The sequence below is a fragment of the Achroia grisella genome, unplaced genomic scaffold, assembly GCF_030625045.1.
Source record: "Achroia grisella isolate CSIRO2021 unplaced genomic scaffold, CSIRO_AGI_Agris_v1 utg642, whole genome shotgun sequence".
Taxonomy (NCBI): domain Eukaryota; kingdom Metazoa; phylum Arthropoda; class Insecta; order Lepidoptera; family Pyralidae; genus Achroia; species Achroia grisella.
Window position 1 is genome coordinate 4,330,081 of NW_026712979.1, and position 26,017 is coordinate 4,356,097.

The 26,017-nt window shown below is 31.2% G+C and overlaps 1 protein-coding gene across 2 annotated transcripts in view; it reads left to right on the forward strand.

Annotated features, from left to right (window-relative positions):
* LOC131849409 (ATP-binding cassette subfamily G member 4-like) overlaps nt 1–26,017 on the forward strand; it is a 59,659-nt gene that overhangs the window by 21,436 nt on the left and 12,206 nt on the right. For both annotated transcript variants that reach the window (XM_059199478.1, XM_059199479.1), the window contains exons 2-5: nt 9,943–10,060; nt 10,475–10,664; nt 16,400–16,545; nt 24,689–24,848. In XM_059199478.1, the coding sequence (XP_059055461.1) occupies nt 9,943–10,060; nt 10,475–10,664; nt 16,400–16,545; nt 24,689–24,848 (614 nt within the window). The remainder of the gene's footprint in view (nt 1–9,942; nt 10,061–10,474; nt 10,665–16,399; nt 16,546–24,688; nt 24,849–26,017) is intronic.

Sequence of the window (26,017 nt, forward strand, 5' to 3'; positions counted from 1 at the left end):
CCATCTATACAATGAAGACCGTTCCAAGGAACTGTACATGTGAAACTTCTTGTATCATATACCATTGTACCGTTCGCAGTTAATGCTTACTTTCTGAGTATTTTATTTGTTTGTATCTTTAACTATTTCACTTTGAAGTGGATAGATTTGCATTTTTGGACACAAATAGACCATACCCAACATAAACTCATAAAAACTTTTCTGAATTTACGCAGGCACGCATGCACACATAGGCATATAGAGCTACGGTATACAGACACCAGATAATGGAGTACTACTAGGTACTGAAATATTAATTTTAAACTTTATTAATTTTAAACTTAGTACACATTATTAGTATAGTGAAACGGGTAGTTCGTGACCATGGCTAGTGCTACCTAGTCGAAACGTCGAGAGAGGTATATACCTTTATTTGCCTTAAAATTATTCAATTTAAAATCCGTTTAACTATACTAATATTATTGGATATTAATATACAAACTAGTTTTATGAGTAGTTATTACCTATGAGTTCTAGAGGTACTCTGTACCCTTTCCGATTAACCCTGTCCTGACCCTGTTTTTACTTTCATTATTAATATAACGACGTTATACGGAGTGGTTTCGATATATCGATGTAGCAGAAACTCTGACGTTTTTGAATTAACAAGGGTCATTGGAATGTAGGCAATCAATAAGAACCCCTCTTTTTGCCGCACAATAATTCCTACTCTCCTTCAGCAACGCCTGATATTCAATCTAATGTAATATCCTAAATCCTTATTACTTTCCATTTACCATTTGATAAGTGCTTGAGATTTTTTTATGTAACTGCAATGGTATATTAGTACATCTCACCTGACGGTAAGTGGTAACCGTCGCCTATAAGTATGGTCAGTACCACAGCTATCATGTCATCCTGTGTAACCTATGATACCATTTATAGCCATACCAAGGATGTCATACCACTTATCCTGTTGTTTCACTGCCTTATTTCCTTCAACAGAAACAACTTATAAAGCAAGCTACTTGGCGACTGAATAAATACACAAAGTTGTATTGTAAAATACATTTTTCATTAATTTGTGTATAACACAAGACAATCGATTCTTATCACTAATGACTGTTTGTAATACAATATACAACAATCTAGACATAACAAAAAGAAATAAAAATAAAATGTTTCAATAAAAACGTTTTTTTTAAATTCCTAGTACCGGTAGAAGCGCAACACAACGAACCTGATGCAATGGAGGAAGTAGGACGCAATTATAGTGCATTTATGTTACGTAAGTTAGCAAGCTTTCTAATAGAAGTTCAAACGAGTAACAATGTACTAGTGAGGATAGGATTATAGACCTATATACAAGTATTGCATTACGTATATAAAAACTACAGTATAATATAAATATACAAATACTAAATAGACTTCGTTAGTAACTTATAGTAAATTCGTTTGGTTAACTGAGCATTCTCAGTCTCTATGTATTGGCCTAGAAATTAGTGTAGGTATTACCCCGACTTACAACCAAATCTGGCCGACACCAAAAAAAAATCAGATTAATGAACTATATTGTAGGTACTAGATCTAACATTAATTTCATATTCTCCTAGATTCTAACCACAAAATCTATTAACCTAGCAAGCTGGGTATATTAGAAACTCATATTGCTAGCGTCTTCATTTTGCGTACAAAATTATTTCTCTCTTACACTCAGGCAAATATTGCAAAGTGGTTTCATACTCACCACACAATCCTGATTTCATGGGATTTCTACTAACTTAACAGTGGTTAAATTGTACTGTACTAAATGAAATATGTGTACCTACAGATTAAAGTTTTTATGAATATATAAAAAAATGTAATGAATATGGTGTCTCAAATGTTATGCATCTTTTCAATATTGGCATATTTTGTGATATTACATTTGATCTATAATATTTTTAATTAATATTATATATTATTTAATTATTATTTTACTAACGATACTTTATTATGTAGTAAACATTACTTAAGTAGTAATGCAAAATATTAAGATAATTTATCGTACCAGAAAAAGAATAAATATTATTCTTATTAGTAGCTAGACATATTGAACAAAACAAAAGTATAAGGTATGAATAACATTCACATTAAGTAACTGTTATTATATTTACTAACTGATAACATTATAAATATATCTATAATAGGAATATAAAAATATAAAATATATTATCCCTTAATTACCTACTCCAATTCTCTCTTAGAAAATAATAAGAAATGAAATCAATATATTGCCTATAAATAGTGTTGTCTTATTGAATGTAGGTCGCAACTTGAAGAGTCTTCTTAATGTAGATGTATAGAGACGAATAGAATTCTTATTATTACTATTTCTATATTATTATATGTTTAAAAATCTTATTGGTATACAAAGCGACAATATTTAACGGGCTCTTTTGTTATAGAACTTTTATAATGGCTGAGGTCGTACCAAAACACAATAGCACTGTTTTTGGGAAGACTTAGGCGTCTTTTTATACATAGGCACTGTGTCCACAGTAATTTATCTCAAAAGTTATATAATAATGACTTGATATACAGCAGTAGGTACAATACCTATTCGCTTCCAGATAGACAAAGTGTAAACCACCATTTAACTTCGATTATAACAAGGATTATTTAAATTGACCTAACAAAGTAAATTGTTAGAAAAAAAGATTTCGCCTCCATATATAGGAAAATCCAGACTGGATACGATACGCGTTTATGCCGCAGTTTCACAAAAGTAAGATTTAGATATATCTCGATGCCTTAATAACTTTATCGTTGCAGTTACAATCACAGTCATAGTCATAGAAATGTGTCGGCCATTGCCACATGGCATTTCTATCGATGTTAATAATGTACTATATATCAACCAAACCTATAACCAACCACTTCAACAGATGAGTTAGACTAAGTCTTGACGGCCTCAGTAGTCAAGCAATTTAACACAATGCTTTACCGATCGTTGCGGGTTCGATTCCTCGTGCATTACAAATATTCGTGAATATAATTGTTTGTTTGTTTTCTGTAGTTATCTACAAAAAATTCAAAACACAGCCCTGCTTATCCTGGATCTATATGGCGAAGTGTAAATTGTACAATGTCATTATTATTATTACTTAGTTTACCACACTAGTCACATAAAACTGTAGTGGACAGTAACTAAATGAACTAAACATTTGATTTGCATGTTACATAGCCAATGAATATAAATACCTTTACTACATCACTGTGTTATTAAATATAAGCGTTTCAAATGATGGTTCATTAAATGCAATTTAACTTGTTATTTAGCAGCTACAGCAGGTGGAAAACAACGTCAGTCATCATTCAAGTTGATGTAGCAATTAATTATACGATGATCAGTAAATTACCTTTATTTCTAAGTTATTGAATTTCAATTTAAGTTATTGAAGCATTTAGTGACATACTTTATCATCCTTTGTTGTTTCTCACATGCTAGTGCATCCGCATTATTTTTTCGTAAATATTGAAACAGAACTCAAAATTAATCTTTTTAACTTACTGACTGACTGCCGAAACGTCGTGGTAATTAATTCGATTGAACTTTTAAAAAGTGATTTTAAAATAGCAGAAGAACAGTATAGATTTTAAAATAGTCCTGTCAACACCAAGTTGTGTGCAAGAGATTGCTAGTAGCGTATAGTAGATAGTATATATTTTATAATAAATATTAGATTAAAGTTAACCGATGTAGGACCAACATATTAGTGTCCTGAAACCTATTTACTAGCTGTATTACCTATAGATATATATCCAAATAAAACACTCAAATTAAAATACAGTGCAGGTATCTGATGTATTGCATTTTGATAGTACTCTGAAAATAAAGCTGTCTTTCCATCTTTACAATATTTGATTAGATATTAACTTTCGTACAGGAAAAATTATGCATTGCTCAGCGCAATATATTGCCGTGTGTGGTCCTCTCCTTGCGATATCCGACCTGCTTTTCCATTTCTGTAATCGGATCCAACATGTCTTACAAAACTTAAAGGTCCTACGCATAATCAAACTAGTTTAAGAACTAGAAATATTATATTACTAGTTCTTAAACTAATTTGATCATCTAGTAAATACCTAATTAATAGCAATATCTGAAATGTGAAAACTCATCAAATCAAGTTTACACTTTATGCAAAGAAAATATAGACATATGTATATACCTATGAATATTTTATTTTTTAACATAATTGATCTACAGGTATCTAAAACTATACCTATACCAGATATATCTATACCAAATATCGAATCGAATAATAAATAACGTTAGACAAAGGGTCGTAGAGACAGATAAATTCGCAATAAAAAGATCCTATTTTACCTTTTTGGTACCTCTAAAAATAAACGATGATGAACATATGAGAGTAAAACTAAAAGTACCCAAACTGAAGCCAATTTTAAAAAGTTGGTTTTTATTGTATACGCCGGTAATTTTAAAAATTGTTGTGATTTATTGTAGTAGAGCCGTGATATTAACTGGTCATGCGTGCAAAACTGCACGTACATACGACTGCAATCTTTCATACAACCATCTTCATCTTAATTATAGTGAAGTTAGTAGCTACTTGTGTTATAAACAGTATTTAATCCTCGGGTTAATAAATTGAATTGAATAATTACTGTCATTGTAAGTGCAAATTAATGTTATAATTATGCATTACAAATCATGTCTATCTAAGTTCAATGCGTAGGGCTACTTTTTTATTTAACGTGGTTAAATATTAACATACCTGTTGTAAACTTTTATGTACATTTTTATGTATTTACTTTTGTACCAATTTTTAATGTATTTTCTTTACAGTTTTTAGAATTGTCATATTTTTATTGTCACTTTTGCACTGTTACGTTCGTACAATCATTATTAGTATTTACCATTTTCTGTCCATTTTTGATTTGACTTATATCACGCATATTCTTTTTCTATCTATAGGTGCATTCATTCTATCGCTCACAATACATATTAATAATCAGCAGTATAATTAACTAATATTGTACACAATTTTAATCTGATAATACCTTTACTTACATAACATGAAGGTCTGCACATCAGCGCATATCTATAAATTGGCGTCATTTAAACTCTAACACATAATGCTTCTAATGGTATAATGTCGTGTTATACCTACCATCGTCTTAAGGCTTCGTGTCACATTATAGTCAGCAGGGCAGAACGGCGCCGTAACACCGCTAAGGTATTTATGTTCTGTGGCTGTGACGCAAACGCAACATTCATAGTACCTACTTATTTGTTGAACTACCTATATGGGAGATGACACACTGCCACAGTGAAATGCATATATGTGCTTCGAACATTACGAACGAACGCTATATTTCCTCAGTAAACGTGTGTATGTAGCTTTCATCTAAATGAGCTTCTCGATATCACTAATATTAGTAAATTACAATTATGTTTGTATTTAGGGGTAGCGCCGTTGCGACTAATGGCCATAAGGTGAATGCCAAGTTTCTTTTTACCCTGGCGCCTATTCACATAGCGCCATTTAATCCCAAACCGAGCAGAGCTTGGTTAATGGGTACTGGACCACTGATATAAGTACTTAATTATTTTTCGTAAATTCATACAGAATATACATAGAAAATATCCAGGCCGATACAAGCAATCATACTCATGAATATAAATGTTTGCACCGTGCAAGGGATGAAACCCGCACCCATCGGAAGTAAAGCGGTGTGCTAAACCGCTAGACCACCGAGGCCGAGTTCTGTGTAATATGAGCCTATAATAATCTTTTTTTTAAAACATTTCTTTGATGCATGATAAATGTGAAGCTTTATAATTTTTATTCAACTAATTTGCCAGTCTCTTAATGCATTTTACATTTAAATGACATAAATAATGTACAGTAATATGCAAAAGAGTAAACTGCAGTATCAATAAATATATAAATTTCAGTTCTATTAAAGTCAATACAAAACATTAATTACCAATATTGGCCGCCTATATAGGCTATGGTTGCACTTTCAATCAGGTAGGCCGCCTGTTTGTTTACACGTTCGAACGGCAGATTTGTTTAGATTCAAAAGTAAAAGCCAATCTGCTGATTGCTATACTCGTTATCTAAAATACACATGTCAGAATGACATGGTAAATAACTAAGCAGATTCTGTATTATTATTTCCTTGGTTCTTATAAAACGTATACACGTGGAAAATATCACGTGTATATGGAAAAATCATATGACCGAAGAGGTCTCGTTTTTATAAAATACGTCAATGAAGATACATATGTATAGTAATTATTATCACATGCATGGAAGTCTATTTTTAGAGCATATCATATGTTTGAATATCAATTTAATTTATACTCGACAGCAAAGAATGGGAAATACAACCAAGCTACTTTCAAGTAAGAAATATTGCACTTAAATATAATTAAATATGAGCTAAACGAGTATTAATTAGTGACTTCTCAAGAATTTCGAATATTCAAAATTCGTCCTTGAACATTATAACACACATTAGGTATTCAGGTATATACTGAATGATCATCGCATACTAAATTTGTCTAAATTAACTTTTTTATTAATGTTTCCCGCATTTTTGTTTTTGTTCGGTCCGTCCTGGAACGGGAAAGGAACTGCGCCCATACAGCCATGTCTACATTTAAGAGAAATCAATAATTACATGCACAATTACTACATCGCTAGTAGTGTTCCAAGTCAAGTTAACCTCCATACGGTTCCTGGAAACTATCGTGATAAATTCCTGGTGAATTTGTCACAATGGGCCAACTGCCCTGACCTCTCCTCTTATCATCATCCACTGGTGCCCCGCCAGCATAAACCATTAGCGCAGGCGGGTGCATCATTCCATAATCATCCATAAAAAAGTTAGCACATCAATAGATACATAAATAATTTATAGGTGACCTATTTTTGTTACCTATGCGTGTACCTAAATATTGGTCACAATTACACTTGACAAACGAACTTATAAATGTTTCTTATAGATAACAACTCCTAATAGCTATAAATTACGAGCTCTACGTCATAATTACCGTAACCTATAATTTCAGTCACGCAACGATATCATTACTGATGATAGGTTCTATCATTGTTAAGAATACATTACTCTATTATAGTAATTTAACGAAATAATCTATTTTTGTAAAATGTACTCTAACCTTGGTGAATAGAATATTATTACGAAATAAACTATTGAGTGTTTATTGTCCTTTGTCAAATTTGGATCATCGGATGATCTTAGGATAGGATATAATAGATCTAAACTAGATAGATAAATACACTCACCAATGCTGTTAGTACTAATTACGTTAGGTTTCTACAGTTAGCTATGCAATCGAATGGTAGTCAGTCATAATACTCCTACGACATCTAGTCGAGGGAAGGGGATTGTTAGAAATGTGGACTTTCAAACCCATTGCTAACAATGTACGATATTAAGGTTGACCTCCACGTGGTACCATCCATCATGGAAACCATCGTGATAAATTACTGCTAAATTTGTCACGATGGGCTAATTGTCCTGACCTCATGCTTATCTTAACATCCTCCACTGGCAGCGTAAACGTTAACGCAGGCGGGTGCACCATTTCATTATCATCCATTAGAAAACAAAACGAAATATAGCCGTCTGTTTAGCCATCTGCCATATTCATACGAAAGATTGCTTATAAGTTAGAGATCTTCATATACTTGCATTTTCAGTATCAAATACATTATAAAATCCGATAAAAACTACATTTATCAATATCGTCAATTTTAGAAGTTGTTCAAAACAACTTCACAAAATATTGATTGGTTTATCCTTACTTATTGCAGTCCAACCACGATACTATTGACGATATTTGGTTACAAAAATACAATGTAAAAATGTTCATGCACTAGTTACCTATTGTTGTTAATCAAGTACCTAATTGTTTTATAATATTTACCGTCGGTTTGCAATTTACTCGTTTAATGTAGTATTTATGCCAATATTCAAGTCAAGGTACCCTTGCCTGTGTTAAGTTGTAGCTTGTTGTGTTAAGTATAGGACTAATAAGTAATAATTGAATATTAATATTCAACATTTAATACGCAACATTTATCCCTATACACACAAAGTAAGAATATTACAATCTGCTATTGTGTTAACCTCTATTCAAACCCAGAATGTAAAAACAGGTAATTCATCACCTACTTCTTCCTTATCCCATTTATTTGGAGTTGGCGTAATATGTTTTCTCTTCTATTCATCCCTATTCGCACTCAACTCGTTATTTACTCCCTTTCTTACCATATCATCTTTCACACAGTCCATCCACCTCATTTTTAAACCTATAAATGTGAATGGTTATATGGATACACACCTTCCTTAAAATATTAATGTAAAAAACAGGTAATTAAAGGAACAAAATAATTTGCTTTGAATACGCATAATTTCTTTAAACTACTTAACTTTCTTATAGTACTTTATTTCACCTAGACTTAAATAACATAAAAAAGTAAAAAATCATAAAAATAGGCTAAATTACAATAGTCCAATACCAAATTAAAGTCTAATTATATAGTGTCTACATATAAAGGCTATTACTTACGATCTCTGCACCATCGCTGATTGGTCTCAAAAATTCGGTCTATTAATTAATGCAGCGAAGTCTCAAGCTATCATTGTCGGCAGTCACCACTCCATCTCAAGCTTACAATCTGTCCAAATTCCTAACATTGTCTTTGACGGCAATCATATTCCTTTCTCTCCCACCGTCAAGAATCTAGGAATAATCATGGATCAGACTTTATCTTGGGGGCCTCACATAAGTGACATAAGCCGCAGATTATTTTCATCTCTCCATTCTCTCAGACGCCTGCAGTTTTTCCTGCCCTTGGGTACCAAATTGTTGCTGGCTCGATCACTACTTCTTCCCGTACTGGATTATGCTGACAGTGCCTTTCTAGATCCCTCTGAGGAGTTGCTTGATAAGCTGGAGCGGCTGCAAAATCTGTGTATCAGGTTTATCTTTGGTCTACGAAAGTTTGATCATATCTCAGCCTACCGTGAGCAGCTCAACTGGCTTCCTATCCGTGTTCGTCGGAATATTCATTTCCTTACCCTCTTATTCCAAATCCTCTTCAACCCCCATTCGCCCTTTTACCTGCAGGAGAGATTCCGATTCCGTACTGGTGAGCATATACGTTCTTGTCATGATCTTGTACTCACAATTCCTTATCATATAAGCTACCGCTACACTAAATCTTTTACTGTACAGACAGCACGCCTATGGAATTCACTCCCCACAGAGATTAGACTATCGCCTTCGATCAGTTCTCTTAAGAGACATCTTATTAAGCTCTGGAGTCATTCTGAGTCTGCGCTTTTTTAATGCTCCACTTATTTACATTATTTTTCTTTTCCTTTCTGGTGTGTGTATGTGTATATGTATGTGTATGTATGTATGTATGTATATGTATATATATTTTCTGTATATATTATTGGTTATATATGTCATTGTGACGCGTATTATTTATTGTACCTATTTCCACCACTGCGCAATTCCTCTCAGTAACTCAAAGGTTGACTGGAAGAAATCCCTCTTCTGGGATAAGTCCGCCATTGTACGCATGTTTTTTTTTCTAAGTCAATTGTGTCCTTTTATATATAATATTATTGTACAATAAAGTATTACAAACAAACAAACTTTTTTAAAATAATATTAACAAATTCACGGCTATATTAATAGCAAAATTTGTATAGTGACAGATATTATGGATAACATAATTAAATAGTAAATATATTCTGTGCATTAATTTTATAAGCATAGATATAATGTGTTGTACCAAATTTCATACATGTTCGTCCAATCGACATTAAAACAACAATTATTTTTAAAAATCTTTCAGATTTACTACTTAGATATTTAGATATTTTAGTAATAAAAACGATTTTTCATAGGAGAACAAAGAATACTGCACAATGTATCCGGGGAGTTTCGTTCTGGTGAACTTACCTGCATATTGGGACCATCCGGGGCTGGCAAGTCTACTTTACTCAACATATTGGCCGGATACACGTAAGTGAATTTAAATTGTAATAAGCACTGTACCAGTACAGTTAAGAGCTATTATTGATTTACCGAAATCATTTATTTTACAACATAATTTTTTTTTAATTTAGATAAAATAAAACCAATACATATTATAGTATATCGAATTTGTTTATTAACTCCATTCATTAAAATTTCATTCATAATATATAATCTTCTATTATTTAATTAATTCTTGGTTAGTCGTAATTTTTTCTACGGAAATTTATCAGTATTGATATACCGATCTAAATTTTACTTACATACTTGAATAAAAAAAACTTCTTAGTTTTTTAAATGCAAGTTATTCTAAAAGTTTTGAATGTATATAGATTTATATTGCGAATGCATTAGGCTCTTGATATTATAATAATGTAATTAAAAAAAATCTTTTTTTTACAGATCCAACGGGGTAAACGGTCGTATCACTGTCAATGGTCATACGCGTGACATGAGAGTGTTTAAAAAGCTCAGTAGCTACATCATGCAGGATGATCTGTTGCAACCACGGCTGACGGTGCAAGAATCTATGAGGATAGCAGCGGATTTAAAACTTGGGAAGGAACTTGGGAAACCAGAGAAAGAACTCATCGTATGTACACATTTATTTCATATTTTTATACTATTCAAATAGCTACCTTTTGGTAGACATTCTACCTAATTGTTCCTAAACTGGTAAGCATAGCTGTATACGTAAAGAACACAAAATATACTTATTATATAACTATTATTACACTAAATGTTGCCCACGACTTAGCTAGTTGTTTTTAGAGAAAAGAGTCTATGCTATAAAAGAGACCATGTGATACACTATATTCACGTTAAATTTCATTATAATCTATTCAGCCAGTATTTAATAAATTTAGTCGTGAATAGGTGTTACCTAGACAGCCACTATTTCATACATATAATATTACTATGTAGTATGTGTTGCATGGTGGTGAGATGTGTTCTCATGCGTTAATTCCTTATAACTCTTACAAGATGTATAACTGCGTTTAAAGATATATATTTTACAATTGTAATAGCGAAATTAAGAAATTCTAAGTACTGACTATATATACAAATGTTAAAACACTCACTTCGTGTTTTTATAAGATACATATTGGCTTTCTTCGTGACTTATAATAAACAATCTTTACAACCATAGCATTTCATGTAATAGTAACTCGGAACAATTCGCACAGCGTTTCAAGCTAAGCAGATTTTTTTAACTTGATACATTGAAAATACCCAGATTGATAAAAACAATCATCTCATACTCATTTATATATGGTTCCCCACGAGAAACTAATAGTGCCATTTATCTGTATCAATAAATAAGAAATATATAAAGACGATTATTAGTATAATGGATGAAATACAAAATGGTATACAGATGTGCTATAATTGTAGATTAAGTTCATATAAAAATGCGTGAACATATACTTGTACCTCTAATAAGCTCATAATAAATGTACATAATTGTGCCCATTCTTACAAGTATCTAAGTAACCTTTTATCATTACATTTATCGCTAAGTTATTTACATGATTGTACAATATATAATCCACTGTCATTGACATACTAAATTGACATAGTATCCATTATTACAATGTAACCTAAAAATAAAAATGTACTTTATAATGTCAATAGTTTTAATTCTTTTCCGAAGCAAACTGAGTGATGTGAAGCGTACTTTCATCATATCATATTTTTCAGAAAGATATAATTAAATACTTCCATTCCTAGTATATATATATACATATAAGCTTCTGATAATCGGAAACAATTGTAAGATTCTTTTCTATTGAAACTACAGGATAAAAGGTATGATATCTTAGTTCTCTGGAATGGCAACGCATGAATCACGAGGGTCACATGTCCGCATTTTCAAGCGTATAAGCGACGGTTACCACTTACCATCAAATGGGCCATCAGCTTGTTTGCCATTCTAATAGCATAAAAAAATATTGTCTTGCAATCATATTATTATCACCATTTTTATATAAACCTAATTCTATTTTGATTTTAGAGAACATTACATATCCTTCGACGCTTGTATTATTAAAATTAACTATAGACCTCAAATCTCAAACAAAAAGCACTATTTTTTAAATTACGTAATATTGATTCTTAAAATGTTATTGAGTGATTATGTATCCATTATAAAATTGCGTATGTGCTAAAAATAACGCGGTAAAGTAACCCAATAGGGAAGACCTAATTAAAGATTATACGTCGTTTGTTAATTAGGTAGGTTATGTATCGTCGTCTAATTAATTAATTAGTTGTCTTCATAATGTATTAAGGTATTTCATAATCTAATTATATCACACTGGCAATATTTGGAACATTTGAATTTTCTCTCTGCTAGAAAACTTAAAAATGTTCAGTCGCCAAGTGCCAATGTCATTTTTATAATTACCACACAAGCCGTGACCATACAGTGTGGCATTTTTTTTATAATAACAATTTATGGCAGCATATATGTAACTAACATTAATCGGCTACTTTTAAGGCGAAGAATGAAATTATTCATTTGATACTTGCTTATTTGCAATCGCTTATATTTTCAATATATTTAAATCTTTACTGATATTATGTTATTTATATAATGTCAACAAAGACACTTATATATACAGTTGACTCTATAATGTCGTTATGGAGACGACATTATGAGGTCTCTCGGTTTAGAAAAATCTATCCTAACTAACGAATGTATCTACTATACCTATTAATTTTGTTCTAAATTACTTGTTTGCATAGGTATTAATTAGTACGAGTAATTTCTAGAAAAATAATAGCTTGCAACTTCTTGGCGTAGTATAAAACAAAGTCGCCGCCGGTGTCTGTTCACTTATATCTTTTAAATTATGCAACGAATTTTAATGCAATTTTCATTAACAGATAGAGTGATTCTTAAATCACTCTATCTCACAAGGAAGGTTTATATGTATAATACTTACATGCGTTTTATAGGATAGAACAAGCCGAGATATTCAAAGATTTGTAATATATCCGTATGAAGCCGGGACGGATCGCTAGTACAATGTAAAGGCCAAATAAGTATTACAATAATTGAAACAAAGAATAAAAATACTTGACCTTTGGCGACAGTTGCATCCTGTAACAATGGAACATACTAATACTTGACAATGTGCCAATTCGTGGGTGAGTGACCTACGTACATACATTGACAATAAGATTCATTACATTTTAAAACAACACTAAGTTATAACTACAAATTTATTTGAAACCTTTAAAAACAAGGAAGTACTCAATATATTATTGTTAATTGTGTTACTTTTTAAATTCATTACAATTATTTTCACCATATGGAGACTAACAACAGTTTTTTTAATTTACAACCTGACTTTATTAAATACAAAATTAGAAAGAAAACAAAACCTAATTTAATAAAAGTATAATTATTATTACTAAAATGAAAAATAATACAGACAGTGGCAAATCTAAAACAGTCTTTATGGTAATGCTTCGTCTGAAAATGGTTGAAGCAAAAACGATGAAATTTTAGCTGAATATGTTAATAATTATGAAGTAATATATAATAAATAGTAATATATACTAAAGAAAATTATAGAAATAAATCTCGAAAGGAGCAATATTTCATTTTGTAAAACACGTTCGACACGCCATGACGTCACTTAAAATTTTATGAATTCATTAATCAAATTGGCGTCATATAAATACTTTATTTTATGTATTTAATTACAATTATAGTTTAATCACTATCAATAGACTGCGATAGTGTAGATGCGTATGAAATTTCAGACACCAATAATTTAAATATAAATCAGTTCTCTAGTATCCATAATACAAGATTTAAATGGATTAGGACTAGAAGGTGTTATGTATTGTACGGTAATTGTAATACAAGTACGATTACTAAATATATCCTGATTGGCAGTGGTTTTAATTTTTGAGTAGGAAAATGTATTCCTTTTACAGTCTAATTGGAGTCAATTAATTCTTACTACCGCGTACTTTATCTGCACAGACCCTTTCAGATACGGCTACTCAAATAGATTGCAAGATAACGTCCCTTTTAAATCTGATTAGCTCACGTAACGTGTTTGCCGTGGAACGTGTTTATTTCACATTTAAGCAAAAAAAAAATACACCCCTTATATATTTTTTACACATTTATAGAGGATACTCATCTGTTCGAGATACGGTGACTGATTAAATTATTTCTTTTTGACAAAAATTAAGTGTAATTTTTTTATAAACTACGTTGATGAACACTAATTTAAGTTAAACATTTATCTCTATTTTTTGTAATTATGTAGAGTCTCATTTGAGAGAACAGAATTTCTCGTCAGATCTTCTGCTAAAACTATATTCTAAATCGGCATTACATTTGTCTTATCATTAGTGCCAGTAGAAGACTTATATTGGTTTATTTAGACATGAATTATTAACAGAATTAATTACAGTACCAATTATTTCGTTTAAAAAATTAAGTTTAAGAGTGCGAGGCATCTCTCTATGCAAGATTTTTAATATATGATAATGGAATGATGTCCTTTTTTGCGCCAGCGGTTTACGCTGACAGGGCACCAGTGGAGAATAATAAGAAGAGGTCAGATCAGTTAGGGAATCGTATCAAATTCACTAGGAATTTATCACGATAATTTCCAGGGGGAGCTGTGAGGAGGTCAAACTGACATGGTACATTGCTAACAATAAGGTCCACATTTTATAACAATCCTCTTCCCTACTTTCATATATATGTACCTTATATATAACTTAAAGAATCTTCTATAAGTATAGGGGTTACAAGTTTGCTCATAAATTTTATTGAACCTCTCATAATAAATCCACAAGCTGACCCTATGATTTCTATGAGGGCTTTATTTTTATTTAGTGGCTTGACTTTAAGGAATGTTAGTTCTCTAAAGAAATATATTTTTTCTTAGTTGTTACGTGACTTCGTATTCGTATACATACAGCTGTAGGTACACGTGTGATAATCAAACAACAAAAAAAACATCTATATGACCTATTGAACATAGGTATATATGACGGCCTCGGTGGTGGAGCGGTTTAGCAGACCGCTTTACTTCCGTTAGTTGCGGATTCGATTCCTTGCACAGTACAAACATTTGTTTTCGTGAATATGACTGTTGGTATCGGTCTGGGAGTTTTCTATGTACATTATCTATGTATTTACAAAAAAAAATTAAGTATTTATATTAGTTCTCTAGTACCCATAAAATGAGCTCTGCTTAGCTTGGGATAGAGGGCGTTTTATAAAATATCTAGGGGTAATCTTTAAATTTCAATTGACCATACAAATAAAAGCTTAATAATAACTTTTTAGTTATTTAAGCTCATTGCTGTACAAAACGTTGTTACGAAGACAGTAAAATCTTATCTTATCTGTATGATTAAATTATGTTATTGTCTTTCTAACTACGTGTTTCCCTCTTCCTACAATTCTCAGGCTTTTAATCGGACATAATATAGAACGACCATCAGTACATTAAAGAATTTCGTGATAGAACTTCCTTCATAGAAGGTACTACACCTGATGACGTGTTGTTATTACAGTCTATCTCTATTCACACTATCTCACACTTAATACAATTCATGTTTACTAGAATTAGACTGTAAATTAAAATTATTAGAGTTGATATGCCAAAATTTGTAAATTTTGTATTTATACCGTATTGTATTAGGCGTTGGATATATATACATATCTTCACACCAGATTTACAGGTGATATTTGATCAAGATATGTGATCATGAGGACTTTCCTCGGTACCTGCATCCTTCCTTAGTCACATTATAGTACAATAGTATAATTTATATATACTTTAAACAATTATATAAAATTTGTATAATTCACCGACTAAATGTTTGCAAATAGAGTTAGTTGACTTTATGTCAGTTCAAGGGAAACATATTCACATTACGTATAAATGCAATAGCTAATCTAAAATTTTAATTATATCCTTCGATAATATTTGCAATACCGAGACAACTATTATGTCTATGTTGCTATATACCTATTAGTATTTATTGTCAATTATCTCGAGTGATAACAAATTTGTATTGAATAGTTTTATCTTGTAAATTAAACCAATATAGTAATTTTTCTCACTCTTTTTCTTGACTTAATCTATTTTGAATACACTAACAATAAGTAGTAAAATATATTTTTTTATATAGAATAGTAGGTTGAAGCCTATACAATATTTGGCTAAATGTACATAAGTCTATTTTAACTGTGTGGTGTACATTAATAGGATGTAATTGCATACCATTACACTTACGATATGATGTACAATACCATTACCTAAGTATGTATTTTTGTAACAGGTTGAAGAGATTCTGCAGACCCTTGGCTTATGGGATCACAGGAACACAAGATCTGAACGTCTATCTGGGGGGCAGTCTAAGCGACTGTCTGTTGCGCTGGAGCTCGTCAACAATCCACCAATTATATTTCTTGATGAACCGACCACGTAAGTATTTTTTTATTTCGTTTATTTGTCATTAGAACTTTGTGATATTATTCCTTAATAATACTGATTCCTTAAAAGACATAGATATTAAACCCATGTCCTTTAAGGAATCTGTATTATAAAATTAAATTTTCTAGATTCACCCCATGACTCTTTAAATTACCAGTTCAGTCAATCAAGATGAAGTGTACGAAGAAGTTATGAATACATTAAACTAGTTTAAAATAAAAAGAAGGAGGGCATATACTCTATTCATACCATACAGGAGATCTAGTTTGAATATATACAATGAGAATATCGTAATTACGTATCTATATGTATAGGTATATCTACTATTGCCACATGGGTAACTAAAAATTATTTTACTTTAGAACATGCACACTTCACACATCCACTGATATGCATGATGTAACGCAAAAAAAAAACATCAAAAGCCAAGTTTTCGATTATTTTCCTGTTTTTCTTAAACTTTGTGGTCAAACTAGTTTGATGAGGATTTATTTTTTTAAAAAACAAACTTAATTCTTTTTTATTGTAACTACTTTTTCCCTGTGACTTTATGTATTTTTTATACGGATTTGTGTGTATTGTTATACTGGCATTCGATAATATAAAATGACCTCTCCATGTCAAATGCGCCTACCATGTACTTAATTAGTTAATAAAATCATTCCACGTTAAACCACCTCCAACGCTATTTCATTCCAATCATCAACACATTTGGTCCACAAATGTTATTTATGCAAAAATACCAAGTGGACATTTAATGGATACATAAAAAGTGTCCAAAGTCATTCCAATAATAGCCAAACAAATGAAATACCACGCAATATTTATTTTAATTAATCAATTTTACCGAAGTTTATTTAAATAAAATTAGATGTTATTTAAGAACATCATATAAACTCAAAACTCAAACTAAATTATTTATTAATTTACTGTTCGGCTTCTTGAGCACGTCAAATTTTTATCAATATCCCAACCGTCCATATATTGTACTAGCTAGCAAATACCCGCGACTTCGGCTTATTTTTAAATAAAAGATAGTATATAATAGATATAATAAAAGATCGTCGCCGTTTACTAAAATTCGTTTAAAAAATTACAAATAAATAAACAGAAACAGTTTCGCATTTATAATATTAGTATGGAGTTGTTGTAATTAGCAAATTGTATAAATGGCATACCGAACCCATTTCCAATTTAGATATTACATTGACATAAATCATAACCTCTATTTGCTTTGCCACCTGAGGACTCTAATCCCCAACGTACGAAACCTTTATTAATATATAACACCACACATTATATATAAAAAAATGTTACCGGAACAAGTTATGTAATACAAGTGTAAAAAAAAACAATTAGTAACGGACGCAATAACAGCGATAATCCTGGTTATCTGCAAAAGAAAAACCATGGTTCAGAATGAGTAATTGCTACAATTTATTTCATCCTTCTTAGCTCTCAAATATAAATAAGACTTAAGGGAGAAAAACTGAATACCAAGAATGCTTTATTATCAACTGATAACAAAAATCTACAACAATAAAAATACTGTTATACCTACATCTAAACTAATATTATAAACGAAATAGGATTTTTTTATAACAGATTTTAACATTCAGCTCTATAAAGCTATATTATGAGCTACTAACGTATACAGAATTTTATTTTAATATCAATCTTACAGTTTCTAAATGTAGATATGTGAAATCATCAGGTCGAATCGCCAGTGTAAAATATGTTTTTAGATTCGGTAAAAATCAAGATATGGGCATGTCAGGTTAGTCAGCATAATGATGTATCTACATCGTATATGTATACTATATTTGTATAATTGAGTATATAATCGAAATGTAGTATTTAGGTCCAAGCAATATTTTCTCATACAGTAATTGCTGTGATTGTGGGACAGGCGCGGTCGTACATAATACATATTTGTAAGCGCAATCTTACATTTGATGTTATTCGAGAGAGCTTACCTGACATGGTTGAGTTTCCAAAGCAAAAAAAAACTTTTATTGAATATTTAATTCAATAAGGACTTAGTCCTCAGGAATGACAATACATGAGAGGTACCTACACCATACGTCACATTGTATTTTTTATGTCCATGATGGTATTTGTTTTAATTATAAATGTGTCTGTCATTATACTATCCACCGTGAGTTTGTTTACCATGACATAGAAAAACAAATATACATTTTTGTAGTCTATTTCTATTAACTTGGTTTTAAATATTTTTATGTAAAATACATACCTACATTTAATAATAATAATCTCTGGACAATTCACACAACGCCATTTAGACCCAAGAAAAGCTAGCTAAAGCTTGTATTATGGGTATATAACTAGATAACTGATACAAATACATAGATATTATTTTTTCGTAAATACATACATTTTATACGTAGAAAACACCCAGACATAAATACAAATGTTTGTGACGTGCGAGGAATCGAACCCGCGACCATCGGACGTAAAGCGGTGTACTAAACCGTTATACCAACGAGGCCGTCAATATTTTTTATCGGGCATATCGCTTGTTTTACACAGAATAATCAAAATATGGAATATACATAGATCTATGCATATCCTTAATATGAATGTATTTAACCATTACTATAAATATAGTTTATCTCAAGTCGGTAACGTGTACTGGCATTGTCCTCTATTGTAGCTGCTATTGAAATACTACCACTACAATATACACTACGATTATAAGATCTATTTAATAGATATCTGGGTTTACTTTGTAAAGGGGCAATTAGACCTCACAGTTAATAAAAAATAATCATAATTAAATAAATAAAAATTGCACTATTACGATAAAAACTCCTTCATTGTATTCAATCCTCCTTATTACGAGTGTTATAAGACACTCAAAGATTTGTAAAACAACTCAGATATTTTGTGATTGTTTGTATTTATGTATTATGTATAATGTTAATATAAAAATATATATATAAATATTAAAAAAAACTCATATATTAAAAGATATAATTAATCATAATAGCTATAAAATAAAGACTAAATTAAGGACCTTTTAACTTTGTAGTCTCATGGAAACTATAATCAAATTGAGAATAAACGTCTTTTGAACTAACTTACCAATGTATAGTTTACTTAATGTTACTTAAAAACTGAGTAGCTTATGTATATATACACTTATCACAGATAAATGTTTTAATATTACATAGAGTTTACATACATAATGTAGATATCCACTGTGAAAGGGATTTGGAAACTCCCGCGAGAACAGCAGATAACAATGGATATAACGCGTTACGCCGCGGAACCCAAAGGGGTTTCTTCTAGTATAAAATATCTCATCTAAAACATAAATGTAAAAAGGGGCAAATCTCATGTACACATAAAATACATTGTCAGTTGTAATAAAACTGGATGCTACCTATACAATATCTATACTTGGAAGGGAGGGCTGAAGAGTAAGTAATAGAAATTAATTAATATAAATAATACTAATAATACCCGAATTCATTGCCATCTCTATATGCCGTCCCTTCTTGATACTATCCTGAAAATACTTATTCTATCTGTGATGAATTTACTCATCATTTACCACTATTCTATCATCATCTAAAAAAATATTTGAAGCATCTTCAAATAGTCATGAAGTATGTTGTGTACGTAGGATATTAACAGGATTTTTTTATAAGTTTATGCGAATCCCAATTCTGCAAATATTACCTTACCTAAAAGTGGCAGGTAGAATTTTTGTCTCCAGGCCTATACCAGTCTGATATAGGCCTGGTATATATTTTTTCCTTTTTATGTAACACTACCTTTCTCTTTTTCCTATTGTCGATCGAAAACCAGTCAATCCCTGACCTTTAGTTGATGGCAGATGTGAAGTATAAGATTTTCCTACCTGACTACTAGTGAAATAAGTTCAACAAAATTACATCTATACAATGAGAAGTAATTGGCTTAATCACGCTGGTCGTAACATTTTATTGATCGTAAAGCTGGGCCGTGTTTAGAAAATTGAAACATGCTTCGACCTCAAGACGGAATCAGAGTCACAAACCGAAAATCCAATTGCAATAAAAATGCTACAGTCGGCCTAGTTGATCCTTCAGGGAGTTTGGTGGCACGTAGAGACTACGATTCACGGATTTGATTAAACTACGTAGTACCTATAAGTTGTATAATAATCTATCTATTTTCGTACCCAAACGCCAGGATAAGTGGTAAATGACTGCATCGATAACGCTACTATGCACTCGAGAAAGGCGATCGGCTGCTTTGCCCTTACTCATTTCTATGATAGCGGTCGATTTCTTATCAATAGATTCGCCCAGGATCCCCCTATCTGGTGATATAGTTAATTAATCTATCGATTGGCTCACTAGTACTTGCACATGATAGATCTGTGAGGTCTGGTGCGATGGTCTTTCTTATTCTTAATGTAGAAACCTATACTGTTACCAAATCCATTCATTAATTTGTACTTCTAGATCATCAGATGCCTTGTAAACAAGTTATATAAACATGTCAATCGGCAAATAAGCTTCGCTACTGCACGCAATTTAAAAACAATACTTTATGGTATTTACTTTGTAGTATAGCAAGACTATTTAAAAAAATCTTGCTATACCACACCGCTCTTTTAAAAGTCAAAACTGTTTCTAAGTATTTTCATTGTATATTAACATATATGTATATATATATATATATATATATATATTTATACGTATAATTAGTAAAAATCACGGGATCTTACCGCGTTTTATATTTATTTGCTGAGTTCCCGATATTTCGGTAGTGTTTCAACCACCATAACCATGGTGGTTGAAACACTACCGAAATATCGGGAACTCAGCAAATAAATAAAAAACGTGGTATGATCCTGTGATTTTTACTAATTATACGTATAAATAATGACCGCGTCAAGTTTAAAACAGTATATATATATATATTAGCCTATTAATTGAAAAACTTATTAAAAAGACTATATTTAACGTTATTTAGTTATGTCGTTTGATTTAATTATGGTTAATAAACCTTTGTTTGTAAATAATAAAATTAATATATAACCACATAAACCAATAACGAACAGATTTGTGATTGTTATTCCATTTTAATGGGAAATTTGGCCAACTCGAGTAACTTCGGTAACTGCTTCTGTCAAAATCAATGAGGATCATTTCAACCGATTGAATCTGAAATTGTCGTCTCAGTTATTAATCGAATACAAACCTTATCTCATTTAAAATAAAGAAGTGACTTCTGAAACCTTTGCTTCGGGCATTTTTGATTTATTTGATCTATAGTGCGAGAATAGGGTTATTTTCGCTAAATTTCCAAATAACTTAGAGTTATATTGTAGTGAAACATTTCAATATTGGACTTTCGCAGACTATATAATTTCTCTATCTTAGACCATTACAGAACTTTGCAACTAACTATGAATATAAATTTTAGTAATATCTGCTATAAGTGTCATGTCTGCCATGATTGTTTTAAAAACATTGAATATAGGATCCTGGAACCGAGAGGGGGAGTAGATCATGTATCTCGTATTATCATGAAGGAGTCAGTAGTCTCCGAAACCGGCGCTAATGGACTCTATTACAAAATTGAATAAAATTTTCTTAAATTTAGAATAAGAAACAATGTCTACTATATCTTTACCAAATCGATTTGTACGCATTACAATTTTTTTGATACTTTAGACTATATTTATTTTATACTGTAGTCTAACCAACACATCTTTGTTTATCAGCTATTAGGCCATTTTGTTCTCACGTCGCGGATAGATCAGTACAACATTTTCTTTATGCGTCAATTCGGTAAAAATAGTAAATAAACGTACAGGAAACATGAGAATATCAGTTCATTTATAAGAACAAGACCCTCGTCATACTCGTAATAACTTACGCTACAATAACGCGAATAAAACTAATATAGGGATGATCGATTAACATCGATGTCAAGTCATCAAAATAATATAAAAACATCGCTGTTAAGTCACTGATGACATCGTCATAAATAGCCCATCACAATCCGATAGATGATGATCTATTCCTTAGCTCCTTACAAAAGTCATTCGAAACGCAAAATGACGTGATATCAAATATCAGATAAGGCCAAAATGAAACATCAATGTTTTCTGATATTACTGTTTCTCATTCGATGTCGACATCGATATCAATATCGATATTTTCCTAATGGCGATCATCCCTAGACTAATAAAAAAATAATGTTGGAACTTCACAAAACCAAACTTGTAACGTATGGCAACAGTAATAAACCCTAACAGCCCACGTTCGCACTTCGAAACATAATCAAATATACTCAGAATTGAACGTTCTAATGTATTAGGCAGTGTAGATGTGAACTAAATGAATACGTGACGATTCGATTGACGGTAAATGACACAAATTCCCTTAACTAAAGTTCCAAATTGGAGAAAAACAAACATTTATTTAATCTATTTTGACATAAGTGGTAGGCTATATTTTTAAGAGTGGTAATCAAGTCTATAGAACGGATACTATCTCCGTCGGACTGGCGCAATTATATTGAAACCCTTTTTTTCTTTTTTCTTTTTTACAAATTTGAAAACTTATATATTTACATATCATATAAAACTTATATGGCATTAAGCTTGCCTTTTGTGCACTTTTTTTGTGCAATAAAGAATACATAAAAAAACTTTTTATTTTATTTGATGTGTTTCATTAATAACGTAATATTTGCAGCCGTCTACAGTACTATTTACTAATATGGCTACGTGGTGTACAGTTGCAGTAACGAATTCTAAATGAGTAGGTACCGCCCGTGGTTACAACACAGATGTACATTCGTGGTAATTGTGGTTTTGCGTCTCTTCGTAAGCAATTTCAATTATTCAGCTCGTTGTTTCAGCCGACTTCAAAGACAGGAGATTCTCAAATCCACTGTATTTTTTATATATCTATAAATTTTAAATCTATTTTGTAAATATTATATACTTGCTGTGCCCGCAGTTTTACCCGCGTGAAATTTTAATATTAGACTATATATTTTCTTGAAACTTATATTTCTAAATATAAATTTCAAGAAAAGATATAGCCTATATGTTATTGTGATGCATAAGCTATATTACTGTAAAGTTTCATCAAAATCCTTATAATTTAATAATTTATAATATGTATCTATAGACGTAGCAACTATGAAATATACATAAAACTGCAAAGATTGTAATTCTTACGTTTTTTAAAAATAAGTACAATAATCTCAAACAATTAATAAACCATAAAGTATATTATACATATATTCCAAAAGGAGATTCTAAAATCGGTTATATTAAGTGACCTCATCTCCACAGAAGTTATTTTTACTATTCTTTTTGAAAACCGTACCATTTAGGTACTTAACTTTATTAATCCTATACAATTTTATTTATAACGAGATAGACTGACAGTTATTTACCGTAGGAAACCTAATATATTAATATAATGATTGACGAAAGAATAATTCTAAATCTTTAAAGTTTAAAGACTGTTACGCAAATATCACGAAGAGCGAAATGTTCGTGTTATTCTGGAACTTTCCAGACATTTGCGCACATCTGCAAGTCAGCTATTAAAGTGTGCATTGTTTTATCAAGTACGTAAGCGAAACTTTGTTTATCGAGACCAGATTAAATTTAATTCAATTGTTTTTAACCCACTCTAACATAGACTATATTTTCAATTCAACTTTTCATAGAAAGGGTTTACTGTATTATAATTAATTAGTAGTAATTTATAGATCTTAATTTTACTCGAAAAATTGTTAAATTGTAATTATATCAAGATTTAACCGTACTGTTGTATTTTTCGTTTTCGTAAATATAGTATATTTTATGTAATTGATATATTGCACAATTATACTGCATGTTACTTTTTTTTCTTTTATTATAACCCGGGAACTTTAAATACAAATATAATGCAATTATGTGACAAATAAATGACCTGAGTAAATCGATTACTCCTGTGAGCTGTCTATATTAAGAAATACAATATGTAACCGCTCTGTCAATAGAAATATATATTAGTTATTCCTTTCCAAATAACATTACCGATTATTAAGAAAAGTGAATTGAAGCAGTTTAGAGAAAATTTATTTACTTTTTTTTTGTTAATTTCAGAGGGTTAGACATAGTGTCAATCCGCCAGCTGGTAGTTCTGCTACGGCTGCTCTCCCGACAAGGGCGTACCATCGTCTGCACTGTCCACCAACCATCTGCCTCGTTGTTTACTCTATTCGACCGAGTGTACATCCTTGCGAGAGGTCTTTGCTGTTACCAGGTAAATATCTATAATTCATATTCGAAATTTATTTCCTATTTCTTTTACTCCTTTATCCATACTGATATAAACGTGAAAATGTCTGCTTTTTTCACTTCTAAACAACTGGGCTAATATTAATAAAATTAGTAAAAAGGAAAGCAGATGAAATTGTGGGTAATAACTAGCATTTTTAAATGATTTGACACGAGAAATAACAACAACAAGACAACGAGAGAAAAACTGTACACTAACAAACAGAAAGTATTACGTAGATAACGTATAGACTTAGACACAAATTTCGACGGAAGTATTCTATAGACAGGCATCGATATGGGTTTCAGACGGAACATTACCAACGTTCAGATCATCTAATGTCCTGGATACCATAAAAGAGCAGGGAAACAAAAAACCGTAAAAAATAATTCGTGCCGCGTAGTTATGGCAGCTGTTATCACGAATATCATCAGTATATCGAATAATTCATCGGAATCATAACAACGTGCCTACGTCGGTATATCGGAGTGGAATGTGGCGGAAATTCCGCTACGTGCCGGCCGCGATAAAATCCAAATATTACGGAATACGGGCCGCGAAATACGATGGTTTTTTTCAATTAAACTTAAATGTGTTTCAGTGAAATGACCTCGGATCACGAACATTATTATTTTATCTCTTCTGTTTTGTATACACAATATATCGATGTTTCCCTTTTATTGTCACTCGTATTTTGTGTGTGTGCGGCACATAATTTAAATTTATGGGCACTTCCATAATGTTATAATATTCAATGAACGAAATACCTAAATAATTTCAATTATACTATACATAAAGTTATGAACTCGTATATAATATCAGTATTTATTCTGTATAATAAAAACATTCACTGATTGAGTTTATTCGTATTAGCAACTTTAATTGACCAGTTTGTAAATTATTATATATCCTAAATAGGTATATGCCAATTTTCATCTCAAATAGTTGAGCTCATTAAAGAGTTAAGTGTTAAACAATAAATAGACTCACATTTTTATATAATGTGGCACAGGACTTGATCGCAAATATTGGCGATATTTAGTTATCAGTAGGCGCACCAGTACCAAAATCACGAGGAATGAAAGTCACCATAGTCGAAAATACTCGGACAGTTTATGATAAATTTATCTGTTCAATTCCAAATCCTATATAAA